Source organism: Elephas maximus, chromosome 12 (assembly GCF_024166365.1).
Source record: "Elephas maximus indicus isolate mEleMax1 chromosome 12, mEleMax1 primary haplotype, whole genome shotgun sequence".
In the NCBI taxonomy this organism is placed as follows: domain Eukaryota; kingdom Metazoa; phylum Chordata; class Mammalia; order Proboscidea; family Elephantidae; genus Elephas; species Elephas maximus.
In genome coordinates, this window is record NC_064830.1 from 102,283,230 (window position 1) to 102,301,795 (window position 18,566).

The window sequence follows — 18,566 nt, forward strand, 5'->3', positions numbered from 1 at the left end:
CGTTGCTCTGATGGCGGAGGCTTGCCCGTTGCTCTGATGGCGGAGGCTTGCCCCTTGCTCTGATGGCGGAGGCTTGCCCCTTGCTCTGATGGCGGAGGCTTGCCCCTTGCTCTGATGGCGGAGGCTTGCCCCTTGCTCTGATGGCGGAGGCTTGCCCCTTGCTCTGATGGCGGAGGCTTGCCCCTTGCTCTGATGGCGGAGGCTTGCCCCTTGCTCTGATGGCGGAGGCTTGCCCCTTGCTCTGATGGCGGAGGCTTGCCCCTTGCTCTGATGGCAGAGGCTCTGGCACTGGTATTTCAAAAACCAGCAGGGTCACCCATAGTGGATAGTTTTCAGTGGAACTTCCAGACTGACAGACTAAGAAGAAAGGCCTGGCAACCTACTTGTGAAAATTAACCACTGCTGTCACGTCGATTCTGACTCATAGCAACCCTCTGAAAATTAGTTAATGAAAATCCTATGGATCACAACAGAATAATGTCCAATACAGTGCTGAACAATGAGTCCCCTAGGTTGAACCAAAAAAAAAAAAACCTAAACCCATTGTCATGGATTGAATTGTGTCCCCCCAAAATATCTGTCAACTTGGCTAGGCCATGATTCCCAGTATTGTGTGATTGTCCACCATTTTGTCAGCTGATGTGATTTCCCTATGTGTTGTAAATCCTATCTCTATGATGTTAACGAGGAGGGATTAGTGGCAGTTATGTTAATAAAGCGAGACTCAATCTACAAGATGAGATTGTGTCTTAAACCAACCTCTTTTGAGATATAAAAGAGAGAAGCTAGCAGAGAGACATGGGATCTCATACCACCAAGAAAGATGCACAATGAGCATAGCACATCCTTTGGACCCAGGGTCCCTGCGCTGAGAAGCTCCTTGACCAAGGGAAGATTGATGACAAGGACCTTCCCCCAGAGCCGACAGAGAGAGAAAGCCTTCCCCTGAGCTGGCACCCTGAATTTGGACTTCTAGCTTACTAGACTGTGAGAGAATAAACTTCTGTTTTTTGAAGCCTTCAGCTTTTGGTATTTCTGTTACAGCAGCACTAGGTGACTAAGTCACCCATTGCCATTGAGTCAATTCTGGCTCTTAGTGACCCTACAGGACAGAGTAGAACTGCCCCATTGGGTTTCCAAGGCTGTAATCTTTCTGGAAGCAGACTGCCACATCTTTCTCCCACAGATAGACTGATGAGTTTGAACTGCAGACCTTTTGGTTAGCAGCCGACTGCTTAACCACTGAGCTACCAGGGCTCCTTGCGAGGTTGGAAGGCACTCAAAATTCACAGTGACTACAACAATGGACTCGAGCATACCAACAATCGTGAAGATGGTACAGGACCAGGCAACATTTCTTTCTGTTGTACGTGTGGACACCACGAGTCGGAGCTGACACAACAACCTGGGACTGCAGGGTGGTGGGAATAGCTATCCAGGGCTGGGGCGTGTGCATCGGGCGGGCTAACAGAATCGTCACACTGCTTCTAAGGATGTGATGGTACGATGTGGCCATGTTGGGCAGTGCTGGGTGCTGCAGCCCAGCCCTAGGCCAGCAACAAGCCAGATACCAGGGGCCAGTAAGAAAATACACAGTGAGTTCCCCACATGTCTCTCCACACGGCTGTAACCCGGGAAATCATCTGCAACCCCCCCCCCCAAGAGAATCACTGTCAGACAGCATGGAAAGTTGGGGGAGTGTGACCAAGGCCTGCTTTGCTCAGGCTGAGGAAGTGACGTGGGAAGCCCCCAGCTCTGCCGACTCAACCCGGACTGTCCGTGTCCATTGAAAGTTTGCAAGTCAGATAAAGTTTCTTAATTGTAAGTTAAATAAATATTAAACCAAAAATTTATTCAATTAGTAAGTTCAACGTCATAGTTTTAAAAAGGATGTGCTAGTAAAACCATTAAAGAAAGTTCTAAAACATAAAAAAAAAAAAGTTTGCAAGTCAGATGCTCTTTTTCTGCATCGCATTGCAGCTTGTGTGCGTCTGCAACTGGCAAGGTGACTCCTCCCTTCATAGCTCTCAATCTTTTTTTTTTGCATTTTTACCCTAATGGAGTCACTGGGTAGTGTAAATTGTTAAGTGCTGGGTTCCTAACCGAAAGGTTGGCAGTTCAAACCCACTCAGGGGGTCTTTGGAAGAAAGGCCTGGCAATCTGCTGCCATGAAAATCCTATAGAACACAGTTCAACTTTGCAACACATGGGGTCAGAATCAACTTCAAGGCTACTGTTGGTAATGGTGGTTCTCCACCCAACCTCTTATATGTAGTTGACAATTTGTAAAAAAAAAAAAAAATTCTGTAAGAGAAGCACCTGTGACCTCATAAAGAGATGTAGCTCCTTTCAGTGCATAACCAACCAATTCTAAATTCCTTGGCTGGAGTTTACAGGGAGTCCCTGGGTGGTGCAAATGGTTAACACATTCAGCTTAACCAAAAGGTTGGCAGTTTGAGTCTGCCCAGAGGTGCCTCAGAAGAAAGGCCTGGAGAGCTACCATATTTTTACAAAAATAATGCATAACTTCTACGTTTGTTTGCCAACCATGCCCTCCTCCTGCAAGGTATTTTTGTAAGCACACTATGCTTTTTTTTTTTTTTAACGGCTGTGGGGTGGGGAGGGGGTACTTGGCAAACAAATGTAGAAGGTATGTGTTATTTGCATAAAAACACAGCAGCCATTGACAACCCTATAGCACAGTTCTACTCTGACACACATGGGGTTGCCACAAGTCAGAGTCAATTGGATGGCAACCAGGTTGGTCTGGAGTTTAGATTTTCTCGTCCTTCTTTTCCTCAAAGGCCCTTGCAGGGAGAGAGAGATGCTGTGTGTTATTCCATAGGGAGTAGGGGTCTAAACCCACCCCTGGCCCTCAGCTAACAAGAACACTTTATACTAACTCAAGGCAAGAGCAACCCCCACCCCTTCTTAAAAGCTTGCAAGCAGCCATCCAAGGCACTACAGTTGGCCTCGATTCTCCTGGAGCACAGGGGAAGAACGAGAGTCAGGAATAGGAGAAGGAAATGGAATGTGTGGCTAATTGCCTCCATGAACAGCTGCCTCCTTTGCCATGAGACCAGAAGTGGATGGTGCCTGGCTACCCTTCCTAAATGTTTCGATCAAAGATTCCATAGAACAATCCTGATTAAAAGGGGCGGGGGAGGAGGGGGTGGGATTCAGAACAGAATTTCAAATCTTCGTGGACTTCAGACTTTCTGGAGGCATGGAGGCTGGGTGAATCCCTGAAACTATATTGCCCTGAGATAATCTTTAAACCTTAAGCCAAAAATATGCCCTGAAGTCTTAAAACCACATAGTAGTCTAGCTTAACTAGAAAACAATGTCTGCCTTGACTATTATGCTCTTTTAAGAACAATCTGTGTGGGATCAATGGAGCCCTGGTAGCACAGTGGTTAAGAGCTATGGCTGCTAACCAAACGGTCGGCAGTTCGAATCCACCAACCACTCCTTGGAAACCCTATGGGGCAGTTCTACTCTGTCCTGTAGGGTCACTGTGAGTCAAGCTCACTCCACCTTTGAAAGAGATCAGCTGTCCCGCTGTGTCCAAGAACTGCTTTTGCCCCTGGCAAGACCCAAGTATATGTGCATGAGAAAGAGACTCAGCCACACCCAGATGCTTGGCTATATTCAGAGCACACAAGCTTTATTCAGCAATGATGGCAGGATTTAACGAGAATGAGCTGCACAATGGTGTGAAGGCCATTGCCCAAAGGACATCGGAGAGCAGAGCTCCCGGCCCTGCTCCTTCCATTCCCAAACAGCTCACGCAGGTTGCTCCTGAGACTCCTGGACACTTGAAGCCTGGGACGCTTGGGCCTGGACAGCATCTCCTTCTGCCCCCCTAACTCTTCCCCAACATGTGCTGTCTTCCCCACGTCCCGCGCCTGGCTCTGTTCAGTCCTGCTTCTTCCTTCTCAAGCGCCCCTTGGAAGCAGCCTGGGCAGGAAGAGCACCGTCCACATCCGGGGACTCCAAGTCCACACTGGCTCCAGCTCCCTTGACTGCAAGGCCGTTCCCACAGTTCAAGTTGAATTCATGGGTTGCAATAGAAGTTGATATATATATATATATATATATATACAGCAATCTGCACTCACAAAGTGGTAGTCCTATCCCCACCCAACCGCCAGCAAGCAGGCAGAGAGTAGGGTGGCCTTGGAATGGGACCACATAGTCACAGAGACAACACACAGAGAGAGGAAGGGGCCAGGCCCAGGAAGTGTTGTGCCAAGTAGAGAAGGTCAAACTTCATTTTCATTCTAATTCAGGGTGCATCCCAGCAACTACTTAATTGATACAAACAAAAAACCAAACCCATTGCCCTCGAGTCGATTCCAACTCATAGCGACCCTATAGGACAGAGTAGACCTGCCCGATAGAGTTTCCAAGGAGCACCTGGCGGATTTGAACTGCCGACCTCTTGGTTAGCAGACGTAGCACTTAACCACTACGCCACCAGGGTTTCCACTTAACAGAGGGACAAATCTGAGATGCCTGCTTGGTACGTGTGTGTGCATGTGTGTTCATGTCTCTGTGTGCATGGTCTGTAGTTATGTATTCTAACAGTTTGTGACCTTCTGACCTCCTCCTAGCTCTCTGGCATAGGCAGTGCTTCCTGGGGGAGGGAAGGGTGGACCCCAGATGGAGAGCAGATGTGCCAGTATGAGAGGAATGAGTGAGGGGCAGCCAAGGACACCTGGACACCTGGGAGAGAACAGGGAACACACCAAGTGCCAGTTCTGCCTGGGGCATCTTCAGAGGAAGGGAGGTTAAGCTGACTGAGAGGGGCTTTTGGCAGTGGCTGTACTGTACAGATGGATGGATAGACAGATGGCCAGGGCAAACACCCTGCACACATGAACTCTTCCTGTTCAGCAGCGCACACCACCTTTCTGGAAGCTCCAAGCTGGCAATCAGTTAACACTGAGACAGGATAGAGGAAGGGCGCTCACACAGTGTAAGTTTTGACAGACTTGTAGAGGGGTGGGAGGAGTCCATGGTTCTCGCGGACGATTTCCAGGTACTCAGCTGGGGTCTCCAGCAAGAAGGGCCCACAGCACACCTGGCAGCAGCACCTTGCCCCAGAGGGTGGCTCCGGGTTCTTGTCAGACATGGGGGAAAAGTCAAAATCAGCCACCTATGGTGAACAAAACCCCATGGGTCAATCACCCGCCCATCAGGAGCCCCGTCAGGTGGCCTTACGAGCTCAGCTGCCTAACGGCAAAAGGCACAGCGCCTTTCTGACACCACACAGAGCTTCTCTACGCCTTTGGTCTGTCTGCCCCCTTGGTCTCCCTCTATCAGCTTCCCCCACCTCAACAGCTCATGGACACAACTGTCGGGGAGGAATGAGCATAGAAGGAGATAAGTCAGAGGGAACAAGCCAACCCAACAGTTTTTTGCCTGATCTGTGGATGCTTCTTGGGAACATCACCCCCTGCTCCAGGGTCTTGCTCTGACATTAAGACCCATTTTAAGGTTCCTGGCCTGGTCCCCATATCCTCTCCACAGCCCAGATCCTCACTACTCAGGGCCCAGTGGTCCAGCCTCAAGCCTCCTGAGCACCCACCTCCACCATGTCCTTCGGCTGAGTGGCATTCCGCAGGGTCATATACATGACGATGGCCAGCATCACGGTGATGATCGTGGCGCATGGGAAAGCAAAGACAGCGGGCTGGATGCCTGGAAGGGAGAGAGGTCACAGTCACACCCAGGAATGGGACTGCTGGTGCTGAATGCTAGTTCTCAGGAGATCACATCAGGGGAGAGAACCATCAAACCCCACCAGTGATTTTTTTCCCTTAGGTACATGCATCCCAACCTGGCAACCTTAACTAGGTAAATCACAAAAAAAGTTGTGGTGTCTATGGGTCTTAAAATAGGTCCACAAATTACTTGATACCCCTCCCTTCAAGAAATGAAGCTGAATTCCCCACCTCTTGAGTGTGGGCTGGACTTAATGGCTCACTTCTAAGGAACAGCATATGACAACCTGACAACCTCAGAGCAATGGTGCATGTGTTCCAAGTCTAGGCCATTAAAGATAATGTTCTCTTCTTGTTCTCTCTTGGGTGGCTTGCTCCAGGGAAGCCATGTTGTGAGGACTCTCAAGCAGCCCTGTGACCTCTGCCGCAGCTTTCCATTCTCTGGCAGGTCTGGGATCACCCACTTCCAAGAAGTGGCATTTTAGCGTAGAAAAAGCCCAATGTCTGGAGTTAGGCAGTTTGGGTTTCAAATCCTGGCCCTGACCAGGCTACCTGATGCTAATGCTGACCTGCAAGGCTGCTACGAGGATGCAACAAGGGAAAGAGGGGTGTGAATGTGTCTGGAACTTGCAAGGTGACTAGTAAGTGTGGGTCCCTCTCACTCTTCCCTCACCCTCCTCCTGGTAGATACCACCATGCACCATAAGGACCTGTTTCTCAAGAAAAGGCAGCATTGATTACCTGTATTGCATGTCTTCTCTGCAGAACTTGGGGATACCGGGCACTCGATGCCCAGGAGTTGCTGAGGGAGGCAGGGCATAATGCCCCTGATGATGTCCACAGATCAGTCTGCCTTGTCCACAAGGTCAACCAGGGCCAGAGTGGACTACAGTGTCTGCTCAAGGGCTCACAGGAGGGCTGGGGAGACTGGAGTGGACAGTGACAGCATTGGGTGCACCTACAGGGCCAGCCTTGGAGCAGATGCAGCCGGCAGGGATTGGCATGATCTGAGGGGGACTGGGAATAATTCCTACCCCAGAGGGGAGCACTGAACCAAGAGTCTGAAAGCCTGGGTTCAAGCTCAGGGTACTCAGATTTGACGAAAGTCTTGTCACCTCTCTGGGCCTTAGTTTCCCCTCTTGTACCATGAAGGGTGAGACTCAGTTGGGCATCTATAAGACCATCCCTTAGGGTTCTAGGATCCTACTTTCTCCTCTGTGTAAGAGAGCACTTCTCTGTGGTCCCAGAGCCTCCCCCAGAAATGAAGGGGAGACCCCTAATGATGTCATCAGCTAATCCTGTGTCTGTAAGTTAGTAGCCAGGGCTGATGATGGTTTGGACAACAGTATTCGAAGGGGTCCCTTAGTGGTGCAAACTGTTAATGCACTCAGCTGCTAACCAAACAGCTGGAGGCTCGAGTCCAACCAGGGGCACCTCAGAAAAGTCTGGCAATCTACTTCTGAAAAATCAGCCATTGAAAACCCTGTGAAGCACAGCTCTATCCTGACACACATAGGGCTGCCGTGATTTGGAAGTGAATTGACAGCAACTGGTGTTCCAAGGAGAGATGGTTGACCACACTTCGTACTTTCCAAGCTCACATTAGCCATGCAATCAGGCACTGCTACCACCCTGTTAATGTAGGTGGAGGCTGGGAAGGCCAGCAACTCAGCCAAAAAAGGGCCAGGGGTCAGATCTCCTAACTGCCGGACCTCTGCTCTCCCCTTTCCCCCATTTAGGCAGGGCTTGGTGCTAAGGTCTACTCTGTCCTATAGGGTCGCTATGAGTCGGAATCAACTCGACGGCACTGGTTTTTTTTTTGGGTTTGGTGCAAAGGAGTCAAGGGCAGGTGGGATGATGTCTACCATGGTGGACGTGGTGAGGTGTTGAGAGTGTGGAGTGGCATGGTGGTTTTAGAGGTAGCCACAGCTCTGTGATGGGGTTGACGGTGCTGGAGTAGTAGGGGTGATGGTGGTGGAGGAAGGAGGGTTGTGATTGTGATGGCTGGTTGAGTGTGAGGGTATTCATGTTGGGGTCCTGTGTGGTATTGGTCATATGTGGGAGGGGATGCTGACGGCGGTGGTGGTGGTGGTAATGAGAGAACTGAAGTTGGGGTAACATCAGGGTGCTCTGCAAAGATGGTGTTGGTACAGATGGTTGGCATTGGTTGCAGATGAATTAACAGCACTGCTGCTGGTGGCAGTGGTCAGGGTGGCAGTGATTACAGTCATCTGCTGGTTCTGCTGGCAGTGCTGATGAAGGTAGGTGGGGAAAGGGGCTACTAAGATAACTGGGTGGGAATGCTAGTAGAGTTGGTAGTAATGACGATGATGGTACTGTATGCACTGTTACTAGTGTGTGTGGTAATGGCGGTAGTGGTGCTGATAAAGTTGGGTAGCAATAGCAGAGTTGGTTGTTGTTTTTGTTAGTAGTACTGATATTGATGGTGGTGTTAGTAAAATTGATCAGTGGTGTTACAATGCCGATACAATTGGCTATTGATACCAGAGTTTGGTGGTGGTGATATTGAGGTTGGTAGAGTTGGTAGTTGATGGTAGACTTGGTTGGTGTGGTATTGGGGTTGGTAGTTATTAATACTGAGTGGGTTGGCAGTGGTATTGGGGTTGATAGAGTTGGTTGATGATGGTATTGGGGTTGTTAGAGTTGGTCGTTGGTGGTGTTGGGGTTGGTAGAGTTGCTGAGGGTAGGGTGGCTTGGTGGTGGTATTGGGGTTGATAGAGTTGGTTGATGGTGGTATTGGGGTTAGTACAGTTGATTGTTGGTGGCAGAGTTGGTTGGTGGTGGTGCTGGGGTTGGTAGACGTGGTTGGTGTGATATTGGGTTGGTAGAGTAGTTGTTGATAGTAGAGTAAGTAGGTGGTGGTATTGGCAGAGTTGGTCAATAGTGGTGTTGCTTGTTGCTGGAGTCAGTAGGGTTATTGATGGTGTTAGTGTTGTGATGTTGGCTGTAAATGACGTTGGTAGGGCTGGCTGGAAGTAGCATATTAATGGTGGTAGCAGGGTTGATTGGTTTTGCTATAAGTGTGGCACCGGAGCAGAAGGCAAGTGTCACTTACTGGCAGGCCACACCTGGATCCTGTGGTACTGATGAGTCTTGCTGATGACATTCTCAGCTCGAATGCTGAAGCAGTAATCCCCAGGGCTCCTGAAGGTGTGCGTCAAGTTGTAGGTTGTACTGGCCACTGACACTGAGTGGCAATCCCCTTCCTTCGGCGGGTGGCAGTCTGGCTTGAGGCGCCAGCACATGGTCAGTGGGGGGCTACAGGGAGATGGGGATAGTTTTTCAGAAATGGCTTTGCAAGAAGCATGAGCACAGACCAAGTCCAAGAAAGGCTAGGTGGGTGTGAACTTCAAAGTCCTTTTTAGGACCAAACACTGAGCTGTCTCCATGGCAAGGGTCATGGGGCAGGGTGACCCTGTCCTGCCATCAGCTCCCAGAATTGGGAACCCATCAGAGGATGAAGCAGGTGCAGGAGCACCTCCAGAGCATGTGGGCAGGGCCCACAAGACACCCACAGTATACTCCAGGGTTTACTTACCTCCCAAGGAAGTTCAAGGTCACTGTCGCCTTTTGGAAGGCTTGAATTAGTGTGGGTGCCACGATCTGGATGCCTCGAAGGGTTTCTGAAAGGCAGAGTGGACCCCATTAGACTTAGTCCCCAAGGACAACTGTCTTTGTGACCCCCACCTGTCCTCTATCCCCTGTCCAGAGGTCACCACCTAAAGGAGGGTCACAGGTCTGTCCAGGGCACCGCCTGGTCCTGACCGCCTCTATCTGCAGCAGGTACCAGAGCCGCTCAGTGTGAAGAAGGTAAAGAAAGCAGCAGGGGGCTGGTGACCAGGCCCAAGGGCTGGCACGGGGCCCCTGCTGACTCCCTGCGATCCCCGCCAATTCTCCTGTCCTCTCCCACCCATGCTGGTTCCTGGGCCTAAGTGCCCTATCTCACCAGAGCCAGGGCAAGGGGCTTGGGGACCTCTCCCTGAAGTAGACTGAGCAGGACAGTGCCGATGGCACAGCCCTCCTGGCCCTGATCAGAGCATTGGTCAGAGGGCAATGTGGGTGGGGGACAATGTGCCAACTTGCAGCAGGGCTCAGGCTGTGGGGCAGACAGGACTGGGTTCAAATTCTGGCTCTGCCACCTGGCGGCCATGTGACTTCCTCTGTGGCTGTGAGGCCTTCTTTAATCATCAGTCACCAGCTGTGGTCAAGTTGACTTCAACTCATGGTGACCCCACGTGTGTCAGAGTAGAACTGCTCCATAGGGTTTTCAGTGGCTGATTTTTGTAAGCAGAACACCAGGCCTTTCTTCCAAGGCACCTCTGGGTGCTCTTGAGCCTACAACCTTTCAGTTAGCAGATGAGCGAGTTTCCATCACCCAGGGACTCTGCCCTCTTAAAAGGGGTGTAGTAATAGAGGCTGCCTCAGAGGGGTGCTGGGAACTTGAGACAAGAAGACACATGTCCATGTCAGCCCAGTGCCTGGCTGGAGCTGCTCTGACTAAGCCCTGGAAGGAGGGGTGTTCAGGACACCCCAACGGGGCCAGCTGCTCTGCCTGTGGCAGCCGCACCCACAAACTCACCCTGCAGCTTCAGCAAGGCAGAGAAGTCGCCCGTCTTCTGCATGACGCTCTTCTCGGCATCGGGCTTCACCAGCTCCCACTCAGCCACCACCTTGAGCTTCATGGTGAAGGTCCCAATAATCGAATAGTTGTAATAGATCACGGGGTCTTCAGTCACCATCTGGGTCCTGTGAGGCGGCGGAGGGGAGGAGAGGAGAGAGGAAGATGACAGAATGGTATTTCTCTTTCCTGCAACTCAGAAGTGAGTCAAGTGACATGTGCAAGTCAAGTGACCACCAAAACCGATGCTGTCTATTTTCTGCTTTGCCTGCGGCAGGCCCACAGCCAGCTGGGGCTCAGGGTCAGGGGGCCCAGCACTGCCATTTCACAGATGAGGAAACTGAGGCAGAGGAGGTCAGGAAAGGCCTCAGGGCTGAGTCAGAGCAGCTCTGATGTGGACAAGTGGTTCCCGTCCGGCTGCGGGTTTGCCAAGCTGCCACCCAATGCTCTACCAGTGTCAACACCTGCAAGCCCCAGGTAGCACTGCCCACAGCCACCCCTGGGGATCTTGTCAGGAGCCCACACTGTGCTTAGGTAAAGTGACTGCTGTTTGTCTTTGTGCTTGTGTGTTACAGGTAGAACTCCCGGCAGCAGGTACTGTTCACTTGCCAGGGATGTGCTCTGCACCCCGGGGCCAGGAATCTGGGAGGGGCAGTGTGTCAGAGACAGGGACAATCCGGGGAGCAGAGAAGTGTGGACTTTGGAGTTAGGATGCGCTTGGATTGGAATCCCAGCTCTTCACTTCCTATCTAACTCCAAGCCTCACTTTTTTCATGGGTAAAACAGGGAGGATCATGCCTACACCACAGGTAAAAAAATGAAAACCAAACCTGTTGCTGTCGAGTTGATTCCAACTCATAGTGACCCTACAGAACAGAGTAGAGCTGCCCCATAGAGTTGCCAAGGAGCGCCTGGTGGATTCCAACCGCTGACCTTTGGTTAGCAACCGTAGCACTTAACCACTACTCCACCTGGACTTCCAACACCGCAGGTACAACACGTAAAGGGACAGCATCACGCTCTGGCCTTGCAGTGGCCTGAATCACTTCAAAAGGCACCAATGGTCTCCTCTCTGGGGCTGCAGGCACCTCAGAGGCAGAACTGGTGACCAGATCCCCGGTGGCCCCCCAGCTCCCCAAACCTGCACAGAGAAGGTGCTCAAGTAATGTTTAAAGCAAGAGTGAGCAGATGAAGATGGGAACTATGGAAAGTGCAAGGGACAGCCCACCAGCCCTGGGCAAAAGCTCGGGAGCATCAAGGGGGGTAAGGTCATACCCGTCTCCGAAGTCCCAGTTGTAGAGTAACGAGGCAGACTTGAAGAAGTTGCTCGGGTCGTGGAGGAGGAAGGAGATTTTAAGGGGCGTCTTGGTGAGGTAGGAGCTGGGCCAGGGCAAGGAGCTGTTCTGGGCGATGACGAGGTTCCCCACCAGGAACTCTGGGAGAAACCCGGGAGGTTGAGTCCATGGAGGTGGAGGGAAGGCAGAGCCAGGGAGTGACCTCGCCTACCAGATGGCAGAGCCTCTCCCTGTCCCCTACCTTTTGGCTGTCAGAGCCAGGCAGGAGAGGGACCCCCAAGGGTCACTGAACACGCCCTCCATGCTGTTGTTCCTGCTGCGTGGATACTTGTGAATGTTTACTGTGTACGTTATATGCACAGCTTCACTTCACCCCCCTTCCACCAGGACCCCACACTTCCGAGACACAACATGCCAGGGCCAGAAGGAAATACACAGGCTTTGAAAGGCACTTTTGGGAAATGTTTCCAAATGTTAGATGACCCCAGAAAAATGAGCAGTTCTGCTAATCTCATCTCTAAGCCCAATGTGCTGGCCTGGGTCAGGGCCACTGTTCCATGGCTCCTTCTCTAAACATAATTTTTAATGCTGATTTTTCCACCACTGAAGTGGAAAGTAAGGCATGCTCAGTAAAGATCATTTGGAAAATACTGAAAAGTAGAATAAAAAGAATTCCTCTATCACTCAAATGTAACCATTGGTGACATTTTTGAAGTACTGCGAAGTATTTGTGTGTGTGTGTGTGTGTGTGTTTAATATAGTAAACCAGAAAAAAAAAACTCTTGCCATTGAGTCAATCCCAACTCATGGTGACCCCATGTGTTCCAGAGTAGAACTGCTCCATAGGGTTTTCTTGGCTGTCATCTTTACGGAAGCAGATCAGGCTTTTCTTCTGTGGAGCCACTGGGTGGGTTTGAATCACCAATCTTTAGGTTAGTGGTTGAGTGCAAACCATTTACGCCACCCAGGGACCTAATATATTAAACCCAGCTCTATCAAATTGGTTATACAACTTTACATTGCTTTTTTTTTATTTTTAATTTTACAACAGAAAGTATTTTCCCCATGGCATTACGAATTCTTTGCAAGGGATGTTATTAATAGTTATATAAATTATTTCAATATAGCCCCCTTAAGGTTGGATAATTAGCTTATTTATATATTATTTTGTTGTTATAAACACCACTGCAATGAACATCTTTGTGTATAAAGCCTTACCCAAATAGAGGTTACTTTCCTGAAGATAAATTATTTTGTTAGGCAGTAAGTTCCCTGAGGGCAGAAACCTCTAGGAATGAGGGAGAATAAGAAGGAATGAATGACTGGGCCAAAGACTCAAAAAACTTATAAACCACTGACGTGTTAACCAACTGCTCTCTAAAGGGCTGTGTTCACTTACACCCTGGGTCGCAATATGTGCTTTACGTGTCCATCTCAGGACAACTCTGCCAGCACTGGGGACTACCATTTTCTGACCCTTTGTGAACTCGAGTCTGATTTGCATTTATGTGACGACCTTCTTCCGTGCAGTGAGGCGGGAAGGGAAATGTACAGGAAGGGACAGTCCTGACCTGTGACTGGGATGACGGTGAAGCCCCTCGCCACAGGCTGGCACGTCCAGCAATTGGCTGCAGTGACCCAGACGGAGACTGGCAAGTCCCCGGGCACATTGCTGACCACACGGATGGTGGAGCTGAGAGTCTTCTCCGTCCTGCCGGTGAGCACCAGCGGAGTGTGGATCCAGTGGAAGCGGTAGAGGTGGGCATCAGTGGGCAGGGCCAGGCTGCCATTGTCCCTGGTCACAAAGCTGGCTGAGATGGTCACTTCTGCCCCCGTGGTGGCAGGACCATCGGTGGTGAGGCGGAGTTCATACAGGCCTGGGAGCCCAGAAACAGAAACTGTGTTTCAGAGTGTAGAGTGGCAAGGAACCCCCTGCCACCCACTGGGCTGGTTTCCATAATTCTATTTTACAGGTGGAAAAACTGAGGTCCAGGCTGCTTAAGTGACTTGCTCAGGGTCTCATGTGGTTGAGCCAGGATTCAAATCTGGGCCCAGCTGACTCTACACCACAAGCTCTTTACCAGTAAAACTAGACGATGTCAAGTGACTCCAACTCATGGCGACCCCACGTGCGCCAGAGTAGAACTGTGCTCCGCAGGGTTTTCAATGACGGATTTTTTCGGAGGTAGGTCACCAGGCCTTTCTTCTGAGGCACTCTTGGGTAGACTCAAACCTCCAACTTTTCAGTTAGTAGCCAAGTGCATTAACTGTTTGTACCATCCAGGGATTTCCCTGGGGTCTGAAGAGTCTCGGCACCAAATACTTATTGGTGCCCAGTAACACAGACCTGCTCTCTGATCCACATCCCCATCCCAGTACAGCCACGCTGCAGCAGCCACTTTAACAGTTGAGGTTCCCTACCCTCTGTCTTTCCTGCCTCAGGGCCTTTGCACATGCTGTCTCCACCACTGGAATGCCTTGGCCCCTTCTCCACCTATTTGTCTATGGATATAACCTCTTCCGGAAGCCTTCCCTGCATGCCCCCCACCTCAGTGCTCTCTCAACCTAACTCCATGTTGGAATGAAGGTTTCCTCGTCTCCCCCACTGCATTGTGTGCTGTTTGAGGGCAGGGGTCATCTCCATCTTCCCTGCACCTAGCAAAGTGCGTGGTACATTGTAGGTATTCAATATTGCTGCTGAGTGGCTCCTAGAGAGGTGACAGAGGGGCCAGTCACCTGGGTACTGTGACCCAAGAGGACTGTTCCCTCGGTTGGTACTGACTGAGCTCCTTCTGTGGGCCCCACCTACAGGTGCTGGGGGGACCCAGAAGGCCAGACAGACATCCTGCTGTCAGGGACAGAGAGCCCTGTTTGACTCTCAGCAAAACTGGGAAGCGAGCAAGTTTGTCTCCAGCTGCTCCCCACTCCCTTGCAGCAATACTGCTTGCCCCCACTGGGGACTCTGGCTCTAGTCTGCTCTCGGCCCATGTCATATATTCCCTGTTCTGAGTCCCTTTTCTTCAGGGCCATTTCTTTCTTTGTTTCTTAAAATGTTTTGCCATTTTAACCATTTTTAAGCGTACGATTCAGTGGCATTAATTACATCCACCGATGTTGTGCAACCATCAACAACAGCTATTTCCAAAACATTTTCTTCTCCCCAAACAGAAACTCAGCACCCCTTAAGCAATGATTCCCACTGCCCCCTCCCCCAGCCCCAGGGAACCACTAATCTACTTTGGTCTTTATGAATTTGCAAGGCCATTTCTGAAGTTATAAAGGCATTTGGGTCAAGTTGCTGAGGACCAGTTACTTCTAAGAAAATGTCGGCAATGAAAAAGGGAACCGCAGGGTCTTAACCTCAGATCCAGACCGACAGTGGGAATTCCAGGTGCAGTGGCTGTGGCAGAAGCTTCTCCAAGCAAGTACGGTGTGTATTTAACATTGAGGAGACCCTGGGTGGTGCGAACAGTTAATGTATCCAGCTGCTAACTGAACGGTTGGTGGTTTGAGTCCACCAAAGGCACCTCAGAAGAAAGGCCTGGAGATCTATGTCTGAAAAATCAGCCACTGAAAACCCTATGGGGCACAGTTCTACTCTAGGGAAAGGTGAGTGAGGTCGCCAAGAGATGGCACTGACTCTATGGCAGCTGGGTTATTTAACCTTGAGAAGCCTGAGGCCCCCAGGGGCTAAGGTTGCTACCTGGGGTCACAGGGCTAGTCTGCACCTGGCCCATGCTGGCCCATTCCCCTCCCTTTGGTAGAGGCAGCACTGGGCCAGGCTGAGCAGAGGTGAAGGGCTGATTTGTCCTCTAGTTCTGGAAGCATCCTGCCTGCTCCCTCCTGCTGCCTTCTCCTCCTAGGAGGAGCGTGGGCCAGAGTGAGGCCGGCAGGTGGCAGGGACATTCGGCTGCATCCTAATGGCCATCCAGTGTCTGCAGTGAGATGGCGCGTGTCAGCATGACGCAGATCAGCAGATCCGTTGCCAGGGGGATGGAATCAGAAGACAGCAGGCCAGGGCTGGGGGGGTGGGGAGGGGTGAAGAGAGAGGGGATAGGGAGAGGCTGGGGGAGTGGGGATGGGTGAAGAGGGAGGGGATGGGGAGAGGCTGGGAGGGAGGGGTGAAGAGGGAGGGGGTGGGGAGAGGTTGAGGCTGCTGCTGACGTTTTGGTTGCCAAAGACAGTAGCCCAGCTCACAGCCCTCCCCCCAGCCCCATGCCCCAACCCTCTCTTGCCCACCCCATCACATAGAGGCTCCAAGGTCACTGCTTGTCAACTTGGTTTTCTAAACACAGGGTTTCAGACAGCCTCTGAGGATACTGCCCCTCCTTCTCGGGGCTCTCAGACTGGTCCACGGCACCCTAAGCGTGGCTGAAGGAGCCAAGCCCAGGTCCCACCACCCTACCCATCCACATATACCTTTCTAGATCCGGAAGCCGGGCCCAGGCCCAGATGGCATAGCCTGGAAGAGCCCTGGCCTCAGGGGCAGCTAGCGCAGGGGCAATAGGGCATGTCCACAAGCCCAGGCTTCACAGGAGCCCTGAGTGACCCAGAGCTGAAGGGCTGAACCAAAACTCAAAGGGTCTACCTGGCTTGGGCCATGGGCCATGGGAGCTACGCCTGCCTAGCAGGCCCCCAGGGTTTCTACTTGGACCACACACATTTTCCCTGACAACACAGTATGCAGGGCCCAGAACATTCTGGAAAATGTTCACACTGTCTAAAACACTTCCAAAGGTATCTCTGAAGTCTGGTTCACACAATTTGGAATCCATGGTTTATTGTAGACTTAGGATATATAAACCCCTGGGGTGCAAAGCACCCCAGACAGGTGACCCGAACCTCTATTTTTCTCCTGTGGGTGAGGGCATTGACATGGTCCCCCACCCTGTTCCCAGCTCCTAGAATTCTGACCATCTCATGGGTGTGATAAGCCTTTATGGGCCAGCCTAGGAACCCCATATGACCTCCAAAGAATTAATTCACTTTTTTTTTTTCTTTTTGTAATTTAGAACACATTGATAATTTCTGGGCACACGTAACCCTAATGGACCAGAGACCCAACGTCCAATATGAATTTCTAGGAGGAAGTAGCTAACCCTGAGGTAGCACACTTACTACAAAATTCTCCTTTAGGGATGCAGGTTTGTAATTTTACCTTGTGGTGCTTCTTCCACAAATTTGCATTAGATCTCTTCCTCGCTCTGCCACCTCTACAACGCTTTTATTTTTATTTTCTGGGGGGAAGGGCGTAAATGACAAATGTTGTATGATATTTAACCCCTTGATAGCTGCCACTTCCCACCGGTCCCTGGACAACTCTTCAATCTGGGTCCTTCTATTGCTCCCAAAATGCGTCAGGAAGGGAGGTTGTGTTGGTGGCTCAGGGTCCATTTTGGAAATGGCAGACCTGGCCCCTGGGCTCTAAAATCCCATCCTCCCCGAAGCCAACAAAAAAGGGTGTAAAAACCTCTCCAGAGAAGGCGACATTTTATGGCAAATCGCGGCTACGCAGAACCTGTCTGCGCTCCCAGAAGGCTGTGGCGTGATCCCTGAGCTTCTCGGCACCGGCCTTCCCACCTCCAGAGATGCAAGGTCCCCAGGGGCCTGGGCGGACGCGCCGGCTCCCCGGCGCTGCTCCCAGGGCACAGCCGACCTCGGGTATTAGCAGGAATCGAAGGGCCCGGGTCAAGTGTCGGGGTAACTTCAGGGGTGGGGGAGAGGGAAGAGGGGAAACCGGAGAGGGTCTCGCTGCGTTCCCGCCGCCCCTCCGCAGGGCGCTGCAGTGATCTCCTAGGGTGCAGGTGGTGCGCACCGGGCGCCCGGCGCCACTCCGCAGCCCGGGTCCCCGCTCCCGGACCGCCCTGAGTCCCCAGCCAGCTGCAGACGGGGCGGGGACGGAGGGCCAGGGCCTTACCTGCGGCCATCGGAACCAGGGCTAGGGACAGAAGGCAGGCGAGCCACAGGAGGCAGCGGAGACGCGGTGCGACAGCCATGGCGCAGAGCGAGGATGGCGCAGAGCGAAGACGACGCGGGCGCTTTGGCTGCGGCTCCTTGGAGTGCGGCGCGGGCTGTGCGCGCAGGTGCTTGCTCGCCCCCGCCTCGGGGAGCGTTGTCGCTGAGCGCTGCAGCCACCCACAGCCCGCCACGCGACCCTGGACCACGTCAGCCGCGCCGCGCCCCCTCCCCGCGCCGCCTCCGCCTTCCGCTGCGCCGCGTCCCCTCCCTCCTTCTCCTCCTCGGGTCTGCTCCCCACCCCCCCCCGCCTCCTTTCTCCTAGTCTGCGTGCTCCCTCCCTCCCCGAATTCTTGTCCCCCTCTACTCCCCTCCTGGAGTCTGCACCCCCTCTCTCCCCGGATCTGCGTCCTCCTCCCCTCCTCTCCCGGCTCCCGCACCCGCCGGGCTCTGACTCAGCGTCCCCAGAGATGGCGCAGCGCTGCAGTGCCGCGTGCAGGCCCCTTCGAGTTCTTTTTCAGGTATCTTTTCCCTTCTTGACTCTCGTCGTTCTGACATATCGCTGTTCATTCAAGAACCTTGGGCACCTACTGCGTGTCCAGCGCTGGGCAAGGGCCCTGGAAATGCCTCTTGCCCCTGCTGAGAGAGGGGCCTGGGCCCTGCGCCAGGCTTGGTTCACTCCTCAGTTTACCCTCTCTGCGCCTGATTTCCCTTCTTTAAAATGGGGTTCGTGCTTGCACCCAAGCCCACGGAGTCCTCGCTGTCACTGAGGGCCTTTCGAGGGTCACACAATCGCAGTGAGGAGTCACCAGCGTTCCTTAGACCCTCCTTGTCCTAACCGGGCCTCCCATCTGCCATTTCGAAGAGCAACGTGTCCCTCCGAGATGCTGACAGGCCTGGCTGGCCTTAAAGACCGGAAGCCAGGGCCTGGATCCCGTCCCAGCTCTG

At 52.2% G+C, this 18,566-nt stretch overlaps 1 protein-coding gene across 6 annotated transcripts; it reads right to left on the bottom strand.

The window, feature by feature from the left end:
- Positions 1 to 3,647: 3,647 nt before the first annotated feature.
- TMEM130 (transmembrane protein 130) lies at positions 3,648 to 17,835 on the bottom strand. 6 transcript variants are annotated; one of them, XM_049904547.1, is made up of 9 exons: positions 17,134 to 17,666; positions 15,392 to 15,598; positions 13,235 to 13,540; positions 11,644 to 11,803; positions 10,330 to 10,496; positions 9,289 to 9,373; positions 8,806 to 9,008; positions 5,594 to 5,706; positions 3,648 to 5,125 (listed from the first exon to the last, which is right to left on the bottom strand). In XM_049904547.1, exons 2-9 carry the CDS (start codon positions 15,567 to 15,569, stop codon positions 4,973 to 4,975), a joined length of 1,365 nt encoding a protein of 454 aa, XP_049760504.1. In that variant the 5' UTR covers positions 15,570 to 15,598; positions 17,134 to 17,666; the 3' UTR covers positions 3,648 to 4,972. The 6 variants fall into 6 exon arrangements, with proteins under 6 accessions (XP_049760504.1, XP_049760502.1, XP_049760507.1 ...); XM_049904545.1 differs by having other exon boundaries at positions 3,648 to 5,161; XM_049904550.1 differs by lacking the exon at positions 15,392 to 15,598 and having other exon boundaries at positions 17,581 to 17,835.
- Positions 17,836 to 18,566: the final 731 nt, after the last annotated feature.